General features: G+C 34.7%; 1 protein-coding gene across 2 annotated transcripts in view; it reads right to left on the bottom strand.

Annotated features, from left to right (window-relative positions):
* The window catches only part of IPMK (inositol polyphosphate multikinase), a 47324-nt gene that overhangs the window by 15354 nt on the left and 14720 nt on the right, over positions 1-17250 (bottom strand). For both annotated transcript variants that reach the window (XM_013050089.2, XM_004780645.3), the window contains exons 3-4: positions 12335-12431; positions 3473-3645 (exon numbers count right to left, since the gene is read on the bottom strand). In XM_013050089.2, the coding sequence (XP_012905543.1) occupies positions 3473-3645; positions 12335-12431 (270 nt within the window). The remainder of the gene's footprint in view (positions 1-3472; positions 3646-12334; positions 12432-17250) is intronic.

The raw sequence follows: 17250 nt of genomic DNA, 5'->3' as shown, positions 1-17250 counted from the left end.
AGTAAACATACTGTTTAATTAGGATGACAATGGTTAAACAAAAAAGAAGATAGTAACAAGTGTTGGGCAAGGATGTGAAGAAATTGGAACTTTCACAACATCACTGGTAGGTATGTAAAATGGTGCAGGAACTTTGGAAAAACACTTTGGCAGTTTCTTAACAAGTTAAACTTAACCACAGGACCTACCAATTTCAAACTCAGAAATCTATCAAAAGAAATAAAAATATGTACATGTAAAAAAGTTTTATACTCATACTCATAATAGCATTAATAATAGACATAACATGGAAATAACCCAATGTCTATCAATAAATGAGTGGATACAGGATGCCTGGGTTGCTCAGTCAGGTAAGCATTGCCTTCATTATGATCCTGAGGGTCCTGGAATCAAGTTCAGCATCGGGTTCCTTGCTCAGCAAGGAGTGTTTCTCCCTCTGCCTGCTGCTCCCCCTGCTTGTGTGCTCTCTCTCTCTGATAAATAAATGAATAGTATCTTTAAAAAAAATTAAATGAATGGATAAAGAAAATGTGGACACTGAAATATTATTTCACTATGGACACTGAAATATTATTTAGCAATAAAAAGGAACATAATACCAATCTATGCCACAACATGGATGAACTTTTAAAAACATTAGGTGAAAGAATCCAGTCACAAAAGACCACCTATTAGGGGTGCCTAGCTGGCTCAGTGGGTTAAGGCCTCTGCCTTCAGTTCAGGTCATGATCTCAGTGTCCTGGGATCGAGCCCCGCATTGGGCTCTCTGCTCAGCAAGGAACCTGCTTCCTCCTCTTTCTCCGCCTGCCTCTCTGCCTACTTATGATCTCTGTCTGTCAAATAAATAAATAAAATCTTAAAAAAAAAAAGAAGACCACCTATTATATTGTACAATTCTATTCATATGAAATGTCCAGAAGAAGCAAATATATAGGGATAGAAAGTAGATTACGGTTGCCTAAGGCTAGGGGGAATTAAAAGACTGGAAGAAAAAGAGGGGCAACTGCTAGTTATTATATTTCTTTTGAGGGTGATGAAAATACTCTGAAGTTGAATGTGTTGATAGTTGCCCAACTCCATAAATATACTAAAACCAATGAATCATATCATATATTTAAATAAGTGAATTGAAGGATATATAAATTGTATCTCAAAAAGTTGTTATTAAAAAAATACAAACAGAAGAACTACTTGTCTGGGGAAACAACATATCCCAAGAATGCTAAATCTTTTGATAGATTTCTGAGTTTGTGAGTCTTATTTATCCTGTATACGTACCCTAAGGGTAATGGAAATCCACTGAAGAATTTTTAAATAGGGTAATGTCCTAATTAGGTATGTCTTTTGCAATATTTGATGAACAGACTGGAAGAGAGCAAAACTGAACTTGAGAGATCGGTTAAGAGTAGAGTCTGGAAAGGGATAATGTGACTCAAGAGACATTGGAAATTAAGATCAATAGAACTGATGAATGGTTCTGAGATGTGATAGTACTACAAGTTTTCTGCTTTGTAAAACTGTATGTATGGTGATGCCATTTACTGGGATAGGGAATAATAGAGATGTTACTATTGTTGTGGTTGTTAGTTTGCAAGAGGGATGTGTGTCAGTTTTTAATGTAGTCATTCTAGATGTCTTTACATTATCCAAGTAAATGTCGGATTAGGAGAGCAAAGATAAACCAGAGGTAGAAGATACACCTTGGGTTTAACCAGTGTAAGTAAAAATGAACCATTTAAGAACAAAAGACACTGCTCAGGAAGAAACAGAAAGAAAAACGAGGGAGTAAAATGGAACTGAGCAGAATACATCAACATTTAAAGAGTAAACAGAAAAAAATGAGCTGGTAAATAAGACACGTGGTCTTAGGAAAGTGCTCTTAGGAAACAGCCAAGAGAGGGTATCATGAACACGAAGAGGGAAAGTTTCAAGGATAACTTAGATAGCACTGAAAGTTGCTTTTCAAAGTAAAGTGAATAATGAAAAAATGTCATTTGGACCTACTTAACAATGAAGATTGTTAAGGTCTTTAGGGACCTTAGAAAGGAGCAAATCTGGAGGGATGATCAAACAGAAGCCAGACTAGAATAAGTTTAATATTGAGTGGAGGGGTGCCTGGGTGGCTTGTCCTGTAAGTGTCTGACTCTTGATTTTGGCTCAGGTCATGATCTCTGGGTCATGAGATCAAGGCCTGCGTCAGGCTCCATGCTTATTTCTTGTTTGTTTTAACATTATTCCATTACCTTTGTTTTTTTCTTTACCATATAACCATATTTAATTATAGTATTCTAAAATGAAATAACTGTATATTTTTTGGTTTTATTTATAACCAGAATACCAAATTTAACTGTGCTATTATTACCATCACACTAACAATTCATCTATAACACTTCTGTATTATAGTTTAAAAATCAAAAGGAACACCTATACATATATCATCTTACATGATGAGTTTCAAAACTACCCACTATACTTATATAGGTAAACAATCATTTATCATATATCCAAATTTTGCCTCCACACATCTAGAAAGCATACCATGTATTTAGAGAATTTTATTCCACATTACTTCTTAACTGTGGCATACTGTTTGCAAAGATGGCTTCAACAATCCTTCCCAACCTTGTGTGCACTACCATTTATATTGTGACCTCTCCATTCCCATTATCAGAATTGAAGTCTATTTCTTTTCCTTATCAATATGGGCTGGCCCTGTGATATTCTTTGTCCTACAGATGTCACATCAAATGACTTCCTAATGTAAATTTCAAGAGACTTTATAGCTCTCACTCTTCCCTTCTTGGAATATGAAGAAGCTCCAGCAAGCTTGCTGGAACACGAGAGATCACAGGGAAAAAGGCCCAGCCAACAGTATGATCTCCTAGACATGAGATTGAGGTCATTTTAGACCTAGCTGAGTCATCAAATGAACACAGCCATATGAGGAATACAACCATATGAGGGACCCTAACTGAGATCAGCAAACTGTCTACCTGAGCCCAACTCAAACTTTCAACCTACAGAATCATTAGCAAATAAAACAACTGTTTTAAAATACAGTCTCTAGAAATAACCCAATTTTAAATTTTCTTTTTCTATTTTAAAAATAGAAAAAAATAAAAATATAAACTTTAACACTTTTCTCATGGAAAAATCACGAGTAATATCACTTTTACTTATCACATTATTTTGCACCTAAACTTAAGCTTCTTTAAAACAAAATTATCAGAGTCAGAGTCTTATGGTTCAGCCATTCATTCATTTATTAATTACATATTATGTGTCAGAATAACTTCAGACACCCACCATCTATTAGTGAACAAAGGAGATTAAAATCTCTACCTGCATTGGGGAGATATGAATAACCCAAATCCAAAATATATTATCTTCTAATATGTAAGTATTCTAATAACATCTATATTTTCCAAGGGAAGAACATGTAAAGAGAAATGTTACCAATAATCACTCTTACCCTCATGCCAAGCACCAAGAACCCAATCTCTTCCATTAATGGGTACTTGCTGACCTGTTGCTTAATCTTCTCAGATGAGGCAAAAGGATCATAACTCTTTCGCCCTATCTTTACATCCATTATACAGGGCTTATTAAATTTATGGGTCACATCTTCCAGTTTTAAGTATAAATCTGTTATTAAAGAAAAACCTTAATTAGTAATAGGAAAACACATTACTACCCAAATAACTTCCACAGGAAAACAAAATGAGAAAATCTTAAAACTGAGAAAAAGGTTAAAATAAAACCAGAGTCAACAATTATTATTATTCCAACTGAAAGAAGAAGAAAAAACTGACCAACAAATTTATAACAAGTATAAATATCACAGAGAAACTCTTGCAGGAAGTGATTAAATTAATATTCAATTGTAAGCAAAAGGATGAAATAGATATAAAGTTCCTAAGGACATTAAAATGAGATTATTTCAAAAGCTTTTTCAAAATGCATTCCCCTTTTGAATACATTTTATGTCATCTGTGCTTCAGCAGATCTCTTAGTATTTTAATAATTCCTAAAAATTTTCATTTAAAATTAATAGTAGGAATAAATCTTTCCCACAGAATACACAACAGAAGCATAGTTTAAGAAAGTAAATCTATCTAGGGGCGACTGGTTGGCTCAGTCGTTTAACTGTCTGCCTTTGGCTCAGGTCATGATCTCAGGGTCTTGGGATGGAGCCCCACAGCGGGCTCCAAGCTCAGCAGGAAGCCTGCTTCTCCCTCTCCCACTCCCCCTGCTTGTGTCCCTCTCGCTGTGTCTGTCTCTGTCAAATAAATAAATAAAATCATTAAAAAGAAGGTAAATCTATCTACATTATGGTCACTGCCAAATACACATTCTAGTATTACTAGTCTCAAAAGAAAAATAAGTATCTTGCTTTTCAGAATATAAGCATTCATCAAAAAGTTCATCTGTAAACTACTTTGGCATCCTGCATACATCTTCCCACAGAAGACTACTATAAATGGAGATTCAAGTAAAAAATTATAAGTTCTAGTTACTAAAGACTGTAACTGAACTAATTACAGCTTAGCTTGAAAGTAAAGTCTAGGTACAAAGGGAAGGAAGGAAAGAAATTCTTTACTTGATGAAAGCATCTTCCCAAAGTTCTGAGATCATAACTTTCAGTTATGAATAAGTGAAGCATTTCTCCTAAAAACTTTTTCTCAAAAACAGAAAAGATTTTATCTACTTTTTACTAAAGTAGCAAAGTTAGAGAAGATATGTATTTTTTATGAATAAAAGGCGACTAGAGAAAAAAGACTTGTCCTGTTTTCCTTTACCTTGACCCACACCAAGCATAGTTATTAAATTACAACAAAGAAGGCTGTATTGAACCAAAAATGAGAACAATCCTCATAGAGCTTGTGAAAGTTTTAAGCCACTCAGATTCAAGGGGCATAAATCTTTTCCTTGAAAGGATAAGAAACAGGGGCGCCTGGGTGGCTCAGTGGGTTAAAGCCTCTGCCTTCCGCTCAGGTCATGATCTCAGGGTTCTGGGATAGGGCCTTGCATTGGGTTCTCTGCTCAGCAGGGAGCCTGCTCCCCCCTCCTTCTCTCTGCCTGCCTTTCTGCCTTCTTGTTGTCTCTGTCTGTCAAATAAATAATAAAATAAAATCTTAAAAAAAAAAAAAAGGATAGGAAATAAAGAGGTAAGTTTTATCCCTTAGTAAAAGGAAGATGGGGGCAAGGTCATGATTTTGTAGAACCAGGTGAAGTCAAGCCCAAAAATGACAAAAAACTATAGTCCAAGAAACTAGCACTGGCACAGAGGAAGAAGTAGGACACATTTTAAAAAAGGACTCTCAAAAACAGACATGTTCAGTAAGAGAAAACAAAAGGTCTGGACACAGACACAGGACTGTTGACAATGAAAAGTAAGGGCACTATGGGAATATTCTGATCAAGAAATTGGAACCCACCCAAGATTCTGTGCTTTCAAAGATAACCACAGGATGGGATGAGATGATGGGGAAGAAAGCAACACAGAACCGTGCCTTTGTATTCTCTCCTCTCATCTCCAGCTACCTTGAGTGAAAGTAAAGGAAACATAGCCATCCTTTTGCTACAGTTATATAAAAATTTCAGTAACAAGGTTTATATTTCAAATATCAGAAAAAACTAATTAGAACCCAATACAGTAAATCCCTGACATACACAAGTGTATCATTACTTTCTGTAACTCAAAGAGACCTCAAAAGTCTTAAGGAGAGTATAAAGATAGTATGTGAACTTAGCTAACTATCATAGCATCTTTTTCTCAGTGTAGGATTATTATTTTCTACTTGCCAATTTGGTAGTGATTAAAAACAAACAATAAACTGTTTCTTGTAATAATTAGAGATGACAGAAGCAAGAGTAGATTACAAACCAGAATATAAAATCTCTATTTCCTCTTCCCGTCTTGGGAAGGAGGAAAATACAAATGCAAATCCCATGTATAGTAGGAATACAATAAATGTTTGCTGAATGAATAAATGTTTGCTTTTCTCATTCCTACTGCCCAGTGGGACTTTGGATTTGGCCTTACTACCACTGTAATAACTGAGTCATTCCTTCAGTAAACAGGCCTGAGCATCTTGGGTTTTATTTGACATATATTTCAACTAGCCAAATGTGTTTTTCTTTACTTTACTTTCAGGTTCTTGATATGGGATATATGACTCAAATTACCAAACAACTGCTAAAATATTATTAACCTTGTTAATAACTCTTTTTTTAAAAATTAATTTTTTATAAACATATAATGTATTATTAGCCCCAGGGGAAGTTAATAATTCTTAAATTAAAACCTGCTGAGTTGGCTTAGTGTTTTTCTTTTAGTTCCCTGGCCTTGATTTTTTTTTTTTTTGTAAGTGAAACTCAGAATTTGAGATTGTAATTTCTATCCTTCCCTTAGTTGTAAAAATAAACATCAAAACCTGCTTCAGAGATGCAGGTTTTTTTTTTTATATACACATATATATTTTTATATACACATATATATATACACATATATAATGTCATATATCTAGCAGCTTGCCACAAGTACTTTTGAATGAAATAGATAAATAGGAAAATGGGACATGATCTGAGCACTGACACCTTTACAGATTTTTTTTTTTAAACAGGTTATCACTAGAGTAAAGTCTGAATATTAATTCTTTCTGCAAAATGCGATTAGCAAATTATTTCACTAGCATACAGCTTAATTCAAAATAAGTCAATCTTGAGATTTAGTAACTTAAATGCTCAAAGGCATTTTACTACAGGGGAGTTTCACTTGTAAAGCAATGTCACAGACTGGATAACAAAGGATGCTTTTTCAGCCAGGCCCCTCTGGCTATAGAATGAAGTAGTATTTTTTAATTTTCAGGTAAACAGAAAATATGTTCTAAAACTCATCCAGGGTTTTAGCCACCTTGGGTGGCTCAGTCGGTTAAGCGTCTGCCTTTGGCTCAGGTCATGATCTCAGCATCCTGGGACTGAGCCCTGCATCCAGCTCCCTGCTCAGCAAGGAGCCTGCTTCTCCCTCTCCTGCTCCCCCTAATTATGCTGTCTCTCTCTCTCTCTGTCAAATAAATTAAAAAAAAAAATCTTAAAAAAAAAAATGAAACTCATCCAAAAAATCGGATGGACTAAGAATAAGTTCTATCTGGATTATTTTTAAGTTCATTCTGACCAAGGTCAAGGAAATAAATGAAAATACTTTCATACAATGTTTGGAAAATAATTATGATTATTTAATATGATGTAACTTGCAAGATATGATTTTGAATGAAGAGAGGTGATTTTTACACATACATGTGTATAACTGTATGTTGTATACATTATAAAGATTGATAGAATAATAACTAGATTTACTTTTTTAAATTCTGAAAACCTCTATTTAAGACAACAGATACTGATACAACCAGTCTCCCAGAGGTCAAAGGACTGGCATTTATGAAACTCAGATCTAAGGAGATATTCTGTAATAACTGTATAATAAATAAAAGGCCATCTACTTTTCAGAAATACATGGAACTCATTATAAGAGATCACAATGACTAGAAATACAGTTAAGTTTAAGAGGCTATGGCTATAAGAGATAAATCCATTATTTATCTACAAATTCATGGAAGCATACACAGAATTTCTATAATTCATTAATTTTTTGAGGCAAAGATCATGAAAATAACTACCAGGTATTGAGAAATACAGCACTTCATGCTGTTATAAGCAGATTACTAAGTAAAATTTCTCAATGGCTTTACCAATGACATGGTTAGCATGCTCAAAATATTATATACTTCATGCTGTTGACGACAGTGTAAGATTACCCAAGGTTACTATGGCTGAAGGAAGCTTCCTATTTTAAATATATTTTCTAATTAAATATGTATAATTAAATATAATTACCTTTAATGTAAATTAAATTTAAAACATTGCTTTGTAATACATTATGCATAAAAAGTTCCTATAGCAAATTTTCTACTGCTGTAATATATTCCTGACACCCTAAGAAAGGGGCAGAAAATTCCCAGTATCAAAGAGAAAAAAGTAGAAACATTTGAAATAGTGTAGAAAAACTGAAAGACCTACATATAACTAAAGAGTAAAGATAATTAATTTCTTTAAAGGAAGGACTAGGGAGAGGGCATTCAGGGAGTTGAAGGAAGAGTTATTTAGATGCTCTTATACTAAATATTACTGATTGTATAAATTATGAGAATATGGGTTCCAAGTTTCATCAAATTCTTCCCCACCATCTCCAGAAAGTCCAGTAGGTATTAATTACTATCTTCATTTCTGAACCTCTCAAAAAAGGAGAAAAGGCCAGATGAGGAGCCCCCGCCCAACCAGGAAGCCATATGGAAAAACAGAGAAGACCTTTTGCTTCTGCTTTCAACTGCAATCATTGGTCATTTCTAAAGGCAAGATAATCTGAAAGTAGAAAGAATCACAGGCAGAGACCTTGAGCTTCCAAATTTGACCTAAGTGTATAGGAGCTTATTTCAGTGCATGCTTCCTAAAATTTGACTAGTAGCTAGATCCAGACACCTAACAATTAATCAAGCTGGAAAGTACATTTAAAAACTCTCAATTTGCTCAAACCCACTAAAGATATACTTTTCTATCTCCCTAGATAACTATCAATAAAATCTTTTTGATGGTATATATCCTAGGCATCATATGTTTATATAGATAAGGATGAGATTTAATATATGTAACTCAAAATCTTCAAAGATAATTTATAAATGTTTTAACTTAAAAAAAAAATCTATTGGTCATGTTCTAAAATTAGCTAATGGTGATGATTTTATAGCTCTATGAATATACTAAGAACTACCGAATTGTATACTTTAAATGAGTGGGTTTTATGATACATAAATTATATCTTAATAAAGCTATCATAAAAAAATCAAAAGGAACAAACCTTATTGGTCAGCATGATCTTACACTTCACTTAAGTTACAATAATTTGCTAAGCAAATTTGCAGTACTTTCTACATTTTACTACTCTGGGCTGTAAGAACTACATCAAGTTTATAAAACTACCATTAGCACCTGAAAAATAATAAATAATTTATAAAACTACCATAAGCACCCACCTGGTGGGTGGGTTGGGAGGCCAGTTATTCCTACGTAAAATATAGTAATGCAAACCACAGTGTTCTAAAATTTAAGAAAATATTTGGTTTCATGATATAAATATTTATATTTGTTTCATTATCAAAAGGATAACAGAAAAATGATCCCATGGATTCTCTAAAAAAAGCTAAACACCTGCACAGTGCAAGAATTTTTGTGTAACTTCCTCCAGAGCAAAAAAATTGAAAAACAATAGGAAATCTACCAAGGCAACTATTCAATTACTAAACCACTCTATATACAGTTTGATTCCTGTCCTTTCCACCCTTTTATTTACATTTTCTCCTCTCATTTTCCTCACCTCATTTTCTTATCCCAGTAGCACCAACTTCTCCGTAAGAGAAATTCAAATAAGAATATTAGAATTTTCAAAGCATTCTTACATAACATGCAACTCCTCAAATCTATGTGGTATTATTTTCAATTTATAAAAGAAAAAGTAGAGCTCAAAAGGGTTAATGAGTTGGGGTGCCTGTGTGGCTTAGTCATTAAGTGTCTGCCTTTGGCTCAGGTCATGATCTCAGGGTCCTGGGATGGAGCCCTACATCGGGAGTCATGCTCAGCCTGGAGCCTTCTTCTCACTCTTCCAGTCCCCTATCCCCTATCTTGTGTTCCCTCTCTCGCTGTGTCTCTCTCTGTCAAATAAATAAATAAAATCTTAAAAAAAAAAAAAAAAGGTTCATGATTACCAACTTCACAAAATTTCGAAAAAATCAAGGTAAAACCAAGTCTTTTGGGGTGCCTGGGTGGCTGAGTGGTTTAGCCTCTGCTGTTGGCTCGGGTCATGATCCCAGAGTCCTGGGACGAAGCCCCACTTCCGGCTCTCTGCTTGGCAGGGAGCCTGCTTCCTCCTCTCTCTGCCTGCCTCTGCCTGCTTGTGATCTCTATCTGTCAAATAAATAAATAAAATCTTTAAAAAACAAAACCCAAGTCTTTGGACTTCAAACTACTCTTTCTATTTTAGTATAGATGTCTATTTAGTACTGAAGACCAAGAAGATTGTTAATTGCTAGTAAGTCCTTTATATTTAAATCATATGCTAGTAATTCCAAGCTATAAAATGTTATTTTTAATTAAAATATTTCTTCTTACCCAGATTCTTTCTATATACTCTACTTTTCAAAATAATGATGCTGTTTGCTCAGTTATTCTACGCCTTCCTAACAACGTTTTTAAAAATGAGTATTTACTTATCTGGATGTTGAATACAGTACCATCCTCAGCGACCTCTGTTAATCTTTCAGTCACTTTAACGACAAGTAATGATTCGCTCAAAATTAAACAGCAACCAGTGGCAAAGTTTAATGGAATCCAATTATTTTATGTTACAACGGAAACCTCTATGAAGTAAGATGATCATAAAGATTTGTGAAGTAACTTAAGTAATATGGTGATCTCAATCAGGATATACTGTATATTTGGGACAAAAAGACAAAGAAAGAAGGGAAAAGAGAAAGGAAAGAAATAAAGGGAAAAAAGAAAAAAGGAAGACAAAAGCTAAACTCACTCGTTTTTTTTTTCATATTACTGAAATACAGAAGAATCCTAAATACCCGGGGAATCATAGATTTACTATTACCTAACTGAGAATACCAGGAAGATACCATGATTCCCTACAAATGACACTTCCTTACCTAGTAAATAAGTAGAAGAAAAGAAGAAAAACAAAGCTGATGAACAAGCCCAAGCTGGAGCTCCTTCTCTCCCTCTTCTCAAAATGCAGCTACATCCAAAAAAAAGTGTAGCTTTTTTTTTAACAAGCATATCACTAAACTCTAACATTAATCTGCATAATCAAAACACTGGGAGTTGAGACTATTAATTTGCATTTTAACAAGCCTCTGGGTTTTTCTCAAACTCACTCAAGTTTGAAACTCTTCACTTATTCATGAATGATTCTTCAATCATTAAGCAGTCATGCTATTTGTTTAATTCTGCTCTGTCAAAGGCTTCGAAAAGGCAAATACTTCAAGTATTCATTAAGAAAGAGATGTGACCTTACATAGATCATTTTGTCTTCTAACCACGAAACTTAGCAGTATTTTTTTTAAGACTGTGATTTTTTTAAAGAGAGGAAGAGGGGAGGAGCAGAGGGAGAAGGAGAGAGAGAATCTTAAGCAGGTTCCACACCCAGCATGGAGCTCAATCTCCCAACCCTGAGATCATGACCCGAAATCAAGAGTCAGATTGACTGAGACACCCAGACGCCCCTAGAAGATTGCAATTTAAAGCCTAGAACGAGACAGAGGAAGTTATGTAAACAAAATATTTTTCTTGGTTTTCCTACTCAAAATGAAAAAAGAAATTGCCCAATAAATAAGGAAAAAAGAACATTTATAAATTTACACAGTATTAAGTACATAGATTTTGTTATTCAATTATAAGAAATTGATCATTAATTTTTTTTTTAAAGACATTTATTTTAGAGAGAAAGAATGTGCACATGTGAGTGGAGGGTGGTGGGAAGGGGCAGAAGAAGAGGGAGGGAGGGAGGGATAGAAGCAGACTCCCTGCTGACCACAGAGCCATCAGGGGGCCAGATGTCATGACTCCGATCATGACCTAAGCTTACATCAAGAGTTGGACACTCAACCAACTAAGCCACCTAGGTTTCCCATTGGTCATTAACGCTATACACCATTTAAGAAACTGGGTATGAAAAACAAAAGCAGGGACACCTGGGTGGCTCAGTCAGTTAAGTGTCTACCTTTAGCTCAGCTCATGATCCCAGATCCTGAGATGGAGACCCACATTGGGCTCCCTGCTCAACAGAGAGTCTGCTTCTTCCTCTCCCACTGCCCACCCCACAACTGCTCACGCTTGCTCTCTCACTTTCTCTCTCTTTCAAATAAATAAATAAAATCCTAAAGAAAGAAAGAAAGAAGTACGATTCCCTTAATGAAGTGAAGAAAAGACAAGAAAGAAAACCACATATATTCTGTCTGTATAAAACTAGGCTTAAATTTATATAAAGGCATTTAAAAAGACACTCTCAGGTCATGATCTCAGGCTCCTAGGATCAAGTCCCACATCAGACTCCCCTGCTTAGTGGGGAGTCTGCTTCTCCCTCTGCCCCCAGCTCCCCATGCTTATATACTCTCTCTCTCAAAAACAAAAAAAATCTTTAAAAATAATTTTAAAAATCAAAATAAAAAGTCATTGTCATGAATTAATAGTAAAGAACAGATTTTTAAGAAAAGATTACCATTCGGTGCAGTGGGAGGTGACCAGATGCCGTAATATTTTGGCAAATATTTTCGTAGCTCTAAAAGAATACCATCAGTACAGTCAGCAGCATAAACCTGAAACAGAGAGAAATATAACATTTGCATGGCAGTTTCTTATAATGCTTTATAATTGCCCTACACATTTCTCAAATAAAATGATACTGGTGAATCATAATCTCGTATTGAGTTTCAATTGGAAATACATTTGGAAGCAAAAAAAAAGATTACTTTGTGTCTCCAACAAAAAAGTATGATTGTTTAGAGCACATCTTTCTTGGTTACCTAATTCTAGCCTTTCACTGTCCTTGAACTATTTTACAACTAAGTTGTAGATAAAGCTTCAACAAATGCAAAATAATTCTTGTCCATGGAAATGTAAAAAAATTCTGGCTGGAAGAAGTTCAGCTCACTTCCTTCCACCCTCCACTACCCCTCATGGGAGGGCAGAAGATATATACTTATTTCAACTTCCCTTTAATTCTTATAAATTTGTGCTTCTTTGGATTCTCTTTTGAACCAGTTTCAATATCTGCTGAGTTTACCAAAATCTTTAACACATGTTCATTTTATATCTGTAAGGGTGTTATGGTTTTTTTAGAAGATTTTATTTATTTATTTGACTGAGAGAGCACAAGTACAGGGAACAGCAGAGGGAGACGGAGAAGCAGGCTCCCTGCTGAGCAGAGAGCTGGATGCAGGGCTCAGTCCCAGGACCCTGAGATCATGACCTGAGCTGAAGGCAGATAGTTAACTGACTTAACAAAGGCACTCGGGAGTTATGATTTTACCTTTAAAAAATTATCCTTTAACTCAATGTAAGTCTAATTATTTGTCATTTAACTCCTTGATGTATAACCGGTAATAATTCTAGAAAATACTAGAAATGTTCACATATCCTGGAACTAGATTCTTAGTTTTTTCCCTAGAAGAGTAGGGAAAGAAAATATTTTTGGTTTAAAACAACTTGTAAAACATATTATCCAATGAATTCTCACAATATGGTCTACCCAATTATCCAAAACCATTAAAGTTCACTGGTGTAAATATTTGTGAAATCTCAGTATTACAATTCTATTTGTCAAGCCATATTCATGTCTAGTAGTTATACATAAAACAATTCTACAAAATAAACTCAAGTGTGGCTGACTCACTAAATATCCATGTGATAGATTGTATTACCCAGTTTTCCCTATTGAAATGTGAGCAGAAATGGTATTAGTCAACTCTAGGCCAAGGTAAGTAAGGGAAGGGTATACCTTACCAACCTTTTGTTCCTGGCATAACATCAGTGAGGGCACAGTGTTCATGAAGACATAACAACAGGATGGAGGAACCAAGTATATATCTATGTTGATATGGACTTAAAATCCATGATATATTTTTAAGTAAAAAAGATAAAAGTACTGGAAGAGTATATATAAAAGGTAAACTTTCTCTTCTTACTTAAATATGGGAGGAGGGAGAGATGATTAAAAAAAAACAAAAAACAAAAAAAAAACTTTCTACCTGGAAAAATGTAGGATAAAATATAATAAACATTTTCTTAAATGTATACCTGAGCTCCCAAGGAAGAGAAAAGGAAACTCGTAGGGGTCTGAAATAAAGAGGGAACCAAAAGCGTTAAACTGAGCTGTAATGTTTGGGCTTCATAAAGGTCTACTCTGAAGATCTGAACCAAAGGTTCTCTTTGTTTCTCACAGATGAAGACAGAGTTACTATACTGAAACAGGGAGAGTAAAAGAAAATCTAACTACTGAATTGTAAAAACTCTGTCATCCTTTCCCTTCCCCTACCATTACACTCTAAAAATGCCAGGGACCAAAAAAAAAAAAAAAAAAAATGCTGCTGGGGGCCAAACTGATCAACAAAAAGACAGAAGCAACAAATAAGCAAATAATATTAGGAATATAAAAGAAGTTGTATGTAATCCAACTATATCTTACTATCACAATGACAGAAAAGTCAAGATATTAAAAAACAGAATCAGTGGTTAAAAATATATCCCTTCCCAGGGGCACATGGGTAGCTCAGTAGGTTAAGCATCCAACTCTTAGATTTAGCTCAGGTCCTGATCCCATGGCTCGTGAGATCAAGTCCTGTGTCCAGCCAGCTCCATGCTCAGCAGGAGTCTGCTTCGATATTCTCTCCCTCTGCCCCTTCTCATGCTCACACTTTCTCTCTCTTTCAAATAAACAAATAAATCTTTTAAAAAAAAATCCAGGAAAGAAGGAATGAAATGGAAAAAAAAAAAAAGCATATTAAAAAGAAAAAAAAAGACAACTGGCTACAATGATACAGTTAAATTCTACTGAGTCCTTAAGGAGGGGCACCTGGGTGGCTTATTGTTAAGTGTCTGCCTTTGGCTCAAGTCATGATCCCAGGGTCCTGGGACTGAGCCCCACACTGGGCTCCCTGCTCAACAGAAATAAATTTCTAAAAATAAAAATAAATAAATAAATCTCTAAAAATGAATAGGTGAATGAATAAATAAATAAAATGAATAGATAAATGAATAAAATCTTTTTTTAAAAAAGCCCTTAAGGAACAAAATCGTTATCTGATAGAAATTCTTCCATAAAATAGAAAAGGAAATGCCCCTCCTTTCATGAAGATATAAGAAATCTGATATCAAAGTTAGACAAGGAAAATATGTCAATAAAATAATTTAATCTCATTTTTGGGAATAGGTGGAAAAAATATTAAATAAAACACTAGCAAACAAAATCCAGTAATGCATATTATTAAGAAAAAATTAGAAGGGGCGCCTGGGTGGCTCAGTGGTTAAGCCGCTGCCTTCGGCTCAGGTCATGATCTCAGGGTCCTGGGATCGAGTCCCGCATCGGGCTCTCTGCTCAGCAGGGAGCCTGCTTCCTCCTCTCTCTCTCTCTGCCTGCCTCTCTGCCTACTTGTAATTTCTCTCTGTCAAATAAATAAATAAAATCTTTAAAAAAAAAAAAAAAAAAAAAAAAAAAGAAAAAATTAGAAGGACATGTACAAGTAGGTTTTACTCCAAAAATGAAAGGTGACAATAGATTAGAAATCTATTATGACATTTACATTAACAGATTAAAAGAGGAAACTCATAAAATCATTTCAATAGATACAGAGAGGGTAGCTGAAAAATATTCAATACCCATTCTTGAAATAAAAATAGAATGGATGTTGTGTAACTTCCCCTTTTCCCAAGAAACTAACTTCAATCAACTAGATCAGTGGGCATCCCTTGTCCACCAGTGATGGACTTAATAGTACAAGATAGTGGAGGGTAGGAAAAGTGTTGAGGTCAGGTTATTTACTTCTCTAATTTCCTCCTTCTCAGTTCATACCTTCTAGTAAAGTCACCTTCCCTTAGTTCTAGTAACCAGTGTCTCTTAATAGTACAAGATAGTGGAGGGTAGGAAAAGTGTTGAGGTAAGGTTATTTATTTCTTTAATTTCCTCCTTCTCAGTTCATACCTTCTAGTAAAGTTACCTTCCCTTAGTTCTAGTAACCAGTCCCTTTCTTTGCCCTTTCAGGCCCAGAGATGATATAGCATTATCTCTTGTAGGTGGCCTTGAACTGTGACCACACCTTTGTAAATAGTCCTTTTATTAAACTGACAGAGTGAGGGTGGGCCGGTTAGCTCAGCTGGTTAGAGCGTGGTGCTAATAAACTGACAGAGTGTACCTTCATATTTTGACAGTCTTGACGCCCACAGAAGGCAATTTCCTTAATCTGGGAAGAAGTATCAGAAACTTAAGAGAAAGCCATACTTAAAAGGAGAAATTTAGAAGTACTTTTCTTAAATGAGAAGAAGATGCCCTTTCTTTCCCCCATCACTACTTCCATTCACCACTGTACTGGAAGTACTTAAAAGAAATATATGGATTCAAAAGGAACAATAACAGGGGCACCTGAGTGGCTCAGTAGGTTAAGCCTCTGCCTTTGGCTCAGGTCATGATATAAGGGTCCTGGGACCGAGCCCTGCATCAGGCTCTCTGCTGGGCAGGGAACCTGCTTCCCTCTCTCTCTCTATCAAATGAATAAATAAAATATTAAACAACAATAACAACAAAAACCCTTCCAATCACCATAGCTTTAACTGTCTACACAGGAAACAATTAGAACTGTTATAGTTCAATGAGATTACTAGATAAAAGAAATACAAATATCATTCCTATATATTAGCAATCATTGGGAAACAATTCAAAAAAATATTTATGACAGAAACAAAAAATGAGGTACAAAGAGTAAGCTGAACAAATTATGTAAAAGACTTTTACAGAGGGAATATAAAATACATTCTTCAAAAAGGAGGGCATGTGTAGCAGTTAAAAGTACATATTCAAGAGCTAGACTGAGTACATTCAAATCCTAGGGCCATCATTAACTATTTGAATGATTTGGTAAAATTATTTCAACTAATGATGCCTTCATATGTATAGGTATAAAAAGAGGATAATATAGAACCTAACTCACAGGTTTTTTCTGAGGATTAAACAAGTTAATACTGGAAAAGCATTTATATTAGTATTTGTTTTTTGTTTTGGCTTGTACTGTTTTTTCTACTTCATCTAAATGAGCTAAAACTACAAAATTCTTAGATGAAAATAAGCATAAATCTTCATGACTTTAGATATGACACCAAAAGCACAAGCAACAAAATAAAAAACAGATGAATTGGACTTCAAATTTTTAAAACATTTGTGCTTCTAATCACTACCAAGGAAGTGAAAAGACAACCCAAAGAATGGAAGAAAATATCTGCAAATCATTTACCTGATAAGGGACTTTTATCTAAAATACATAAAGAACTAAAACTAAATTAAAAAGACCACCCAATGAAAAAATAAGCAAAGGATTTGAAAAGACATTAGTCCAGAGAATAAATATACATAGTCAGTAAGTACATGAA

Source organism: Mustela putorius, unplaced genomic scaffold (genome assembly GCF_011764305.1).
Source record: "Mustela putorius furo isolate JIRA1106 unplaced genomic scaffold, ASM1176430v1.1 tig00003949_pilon_pilon_pilon, whole genome shotgun sequence".
Lineage (NCBI taxonomy): Eukaryota > Metazoa > Chordata > Mammalia > Carnivora > Mustelidae > Mustela > Mustela putorius.
This window is presented reverse-complemented; position numbering and strand designations above follow the sequence as displayed.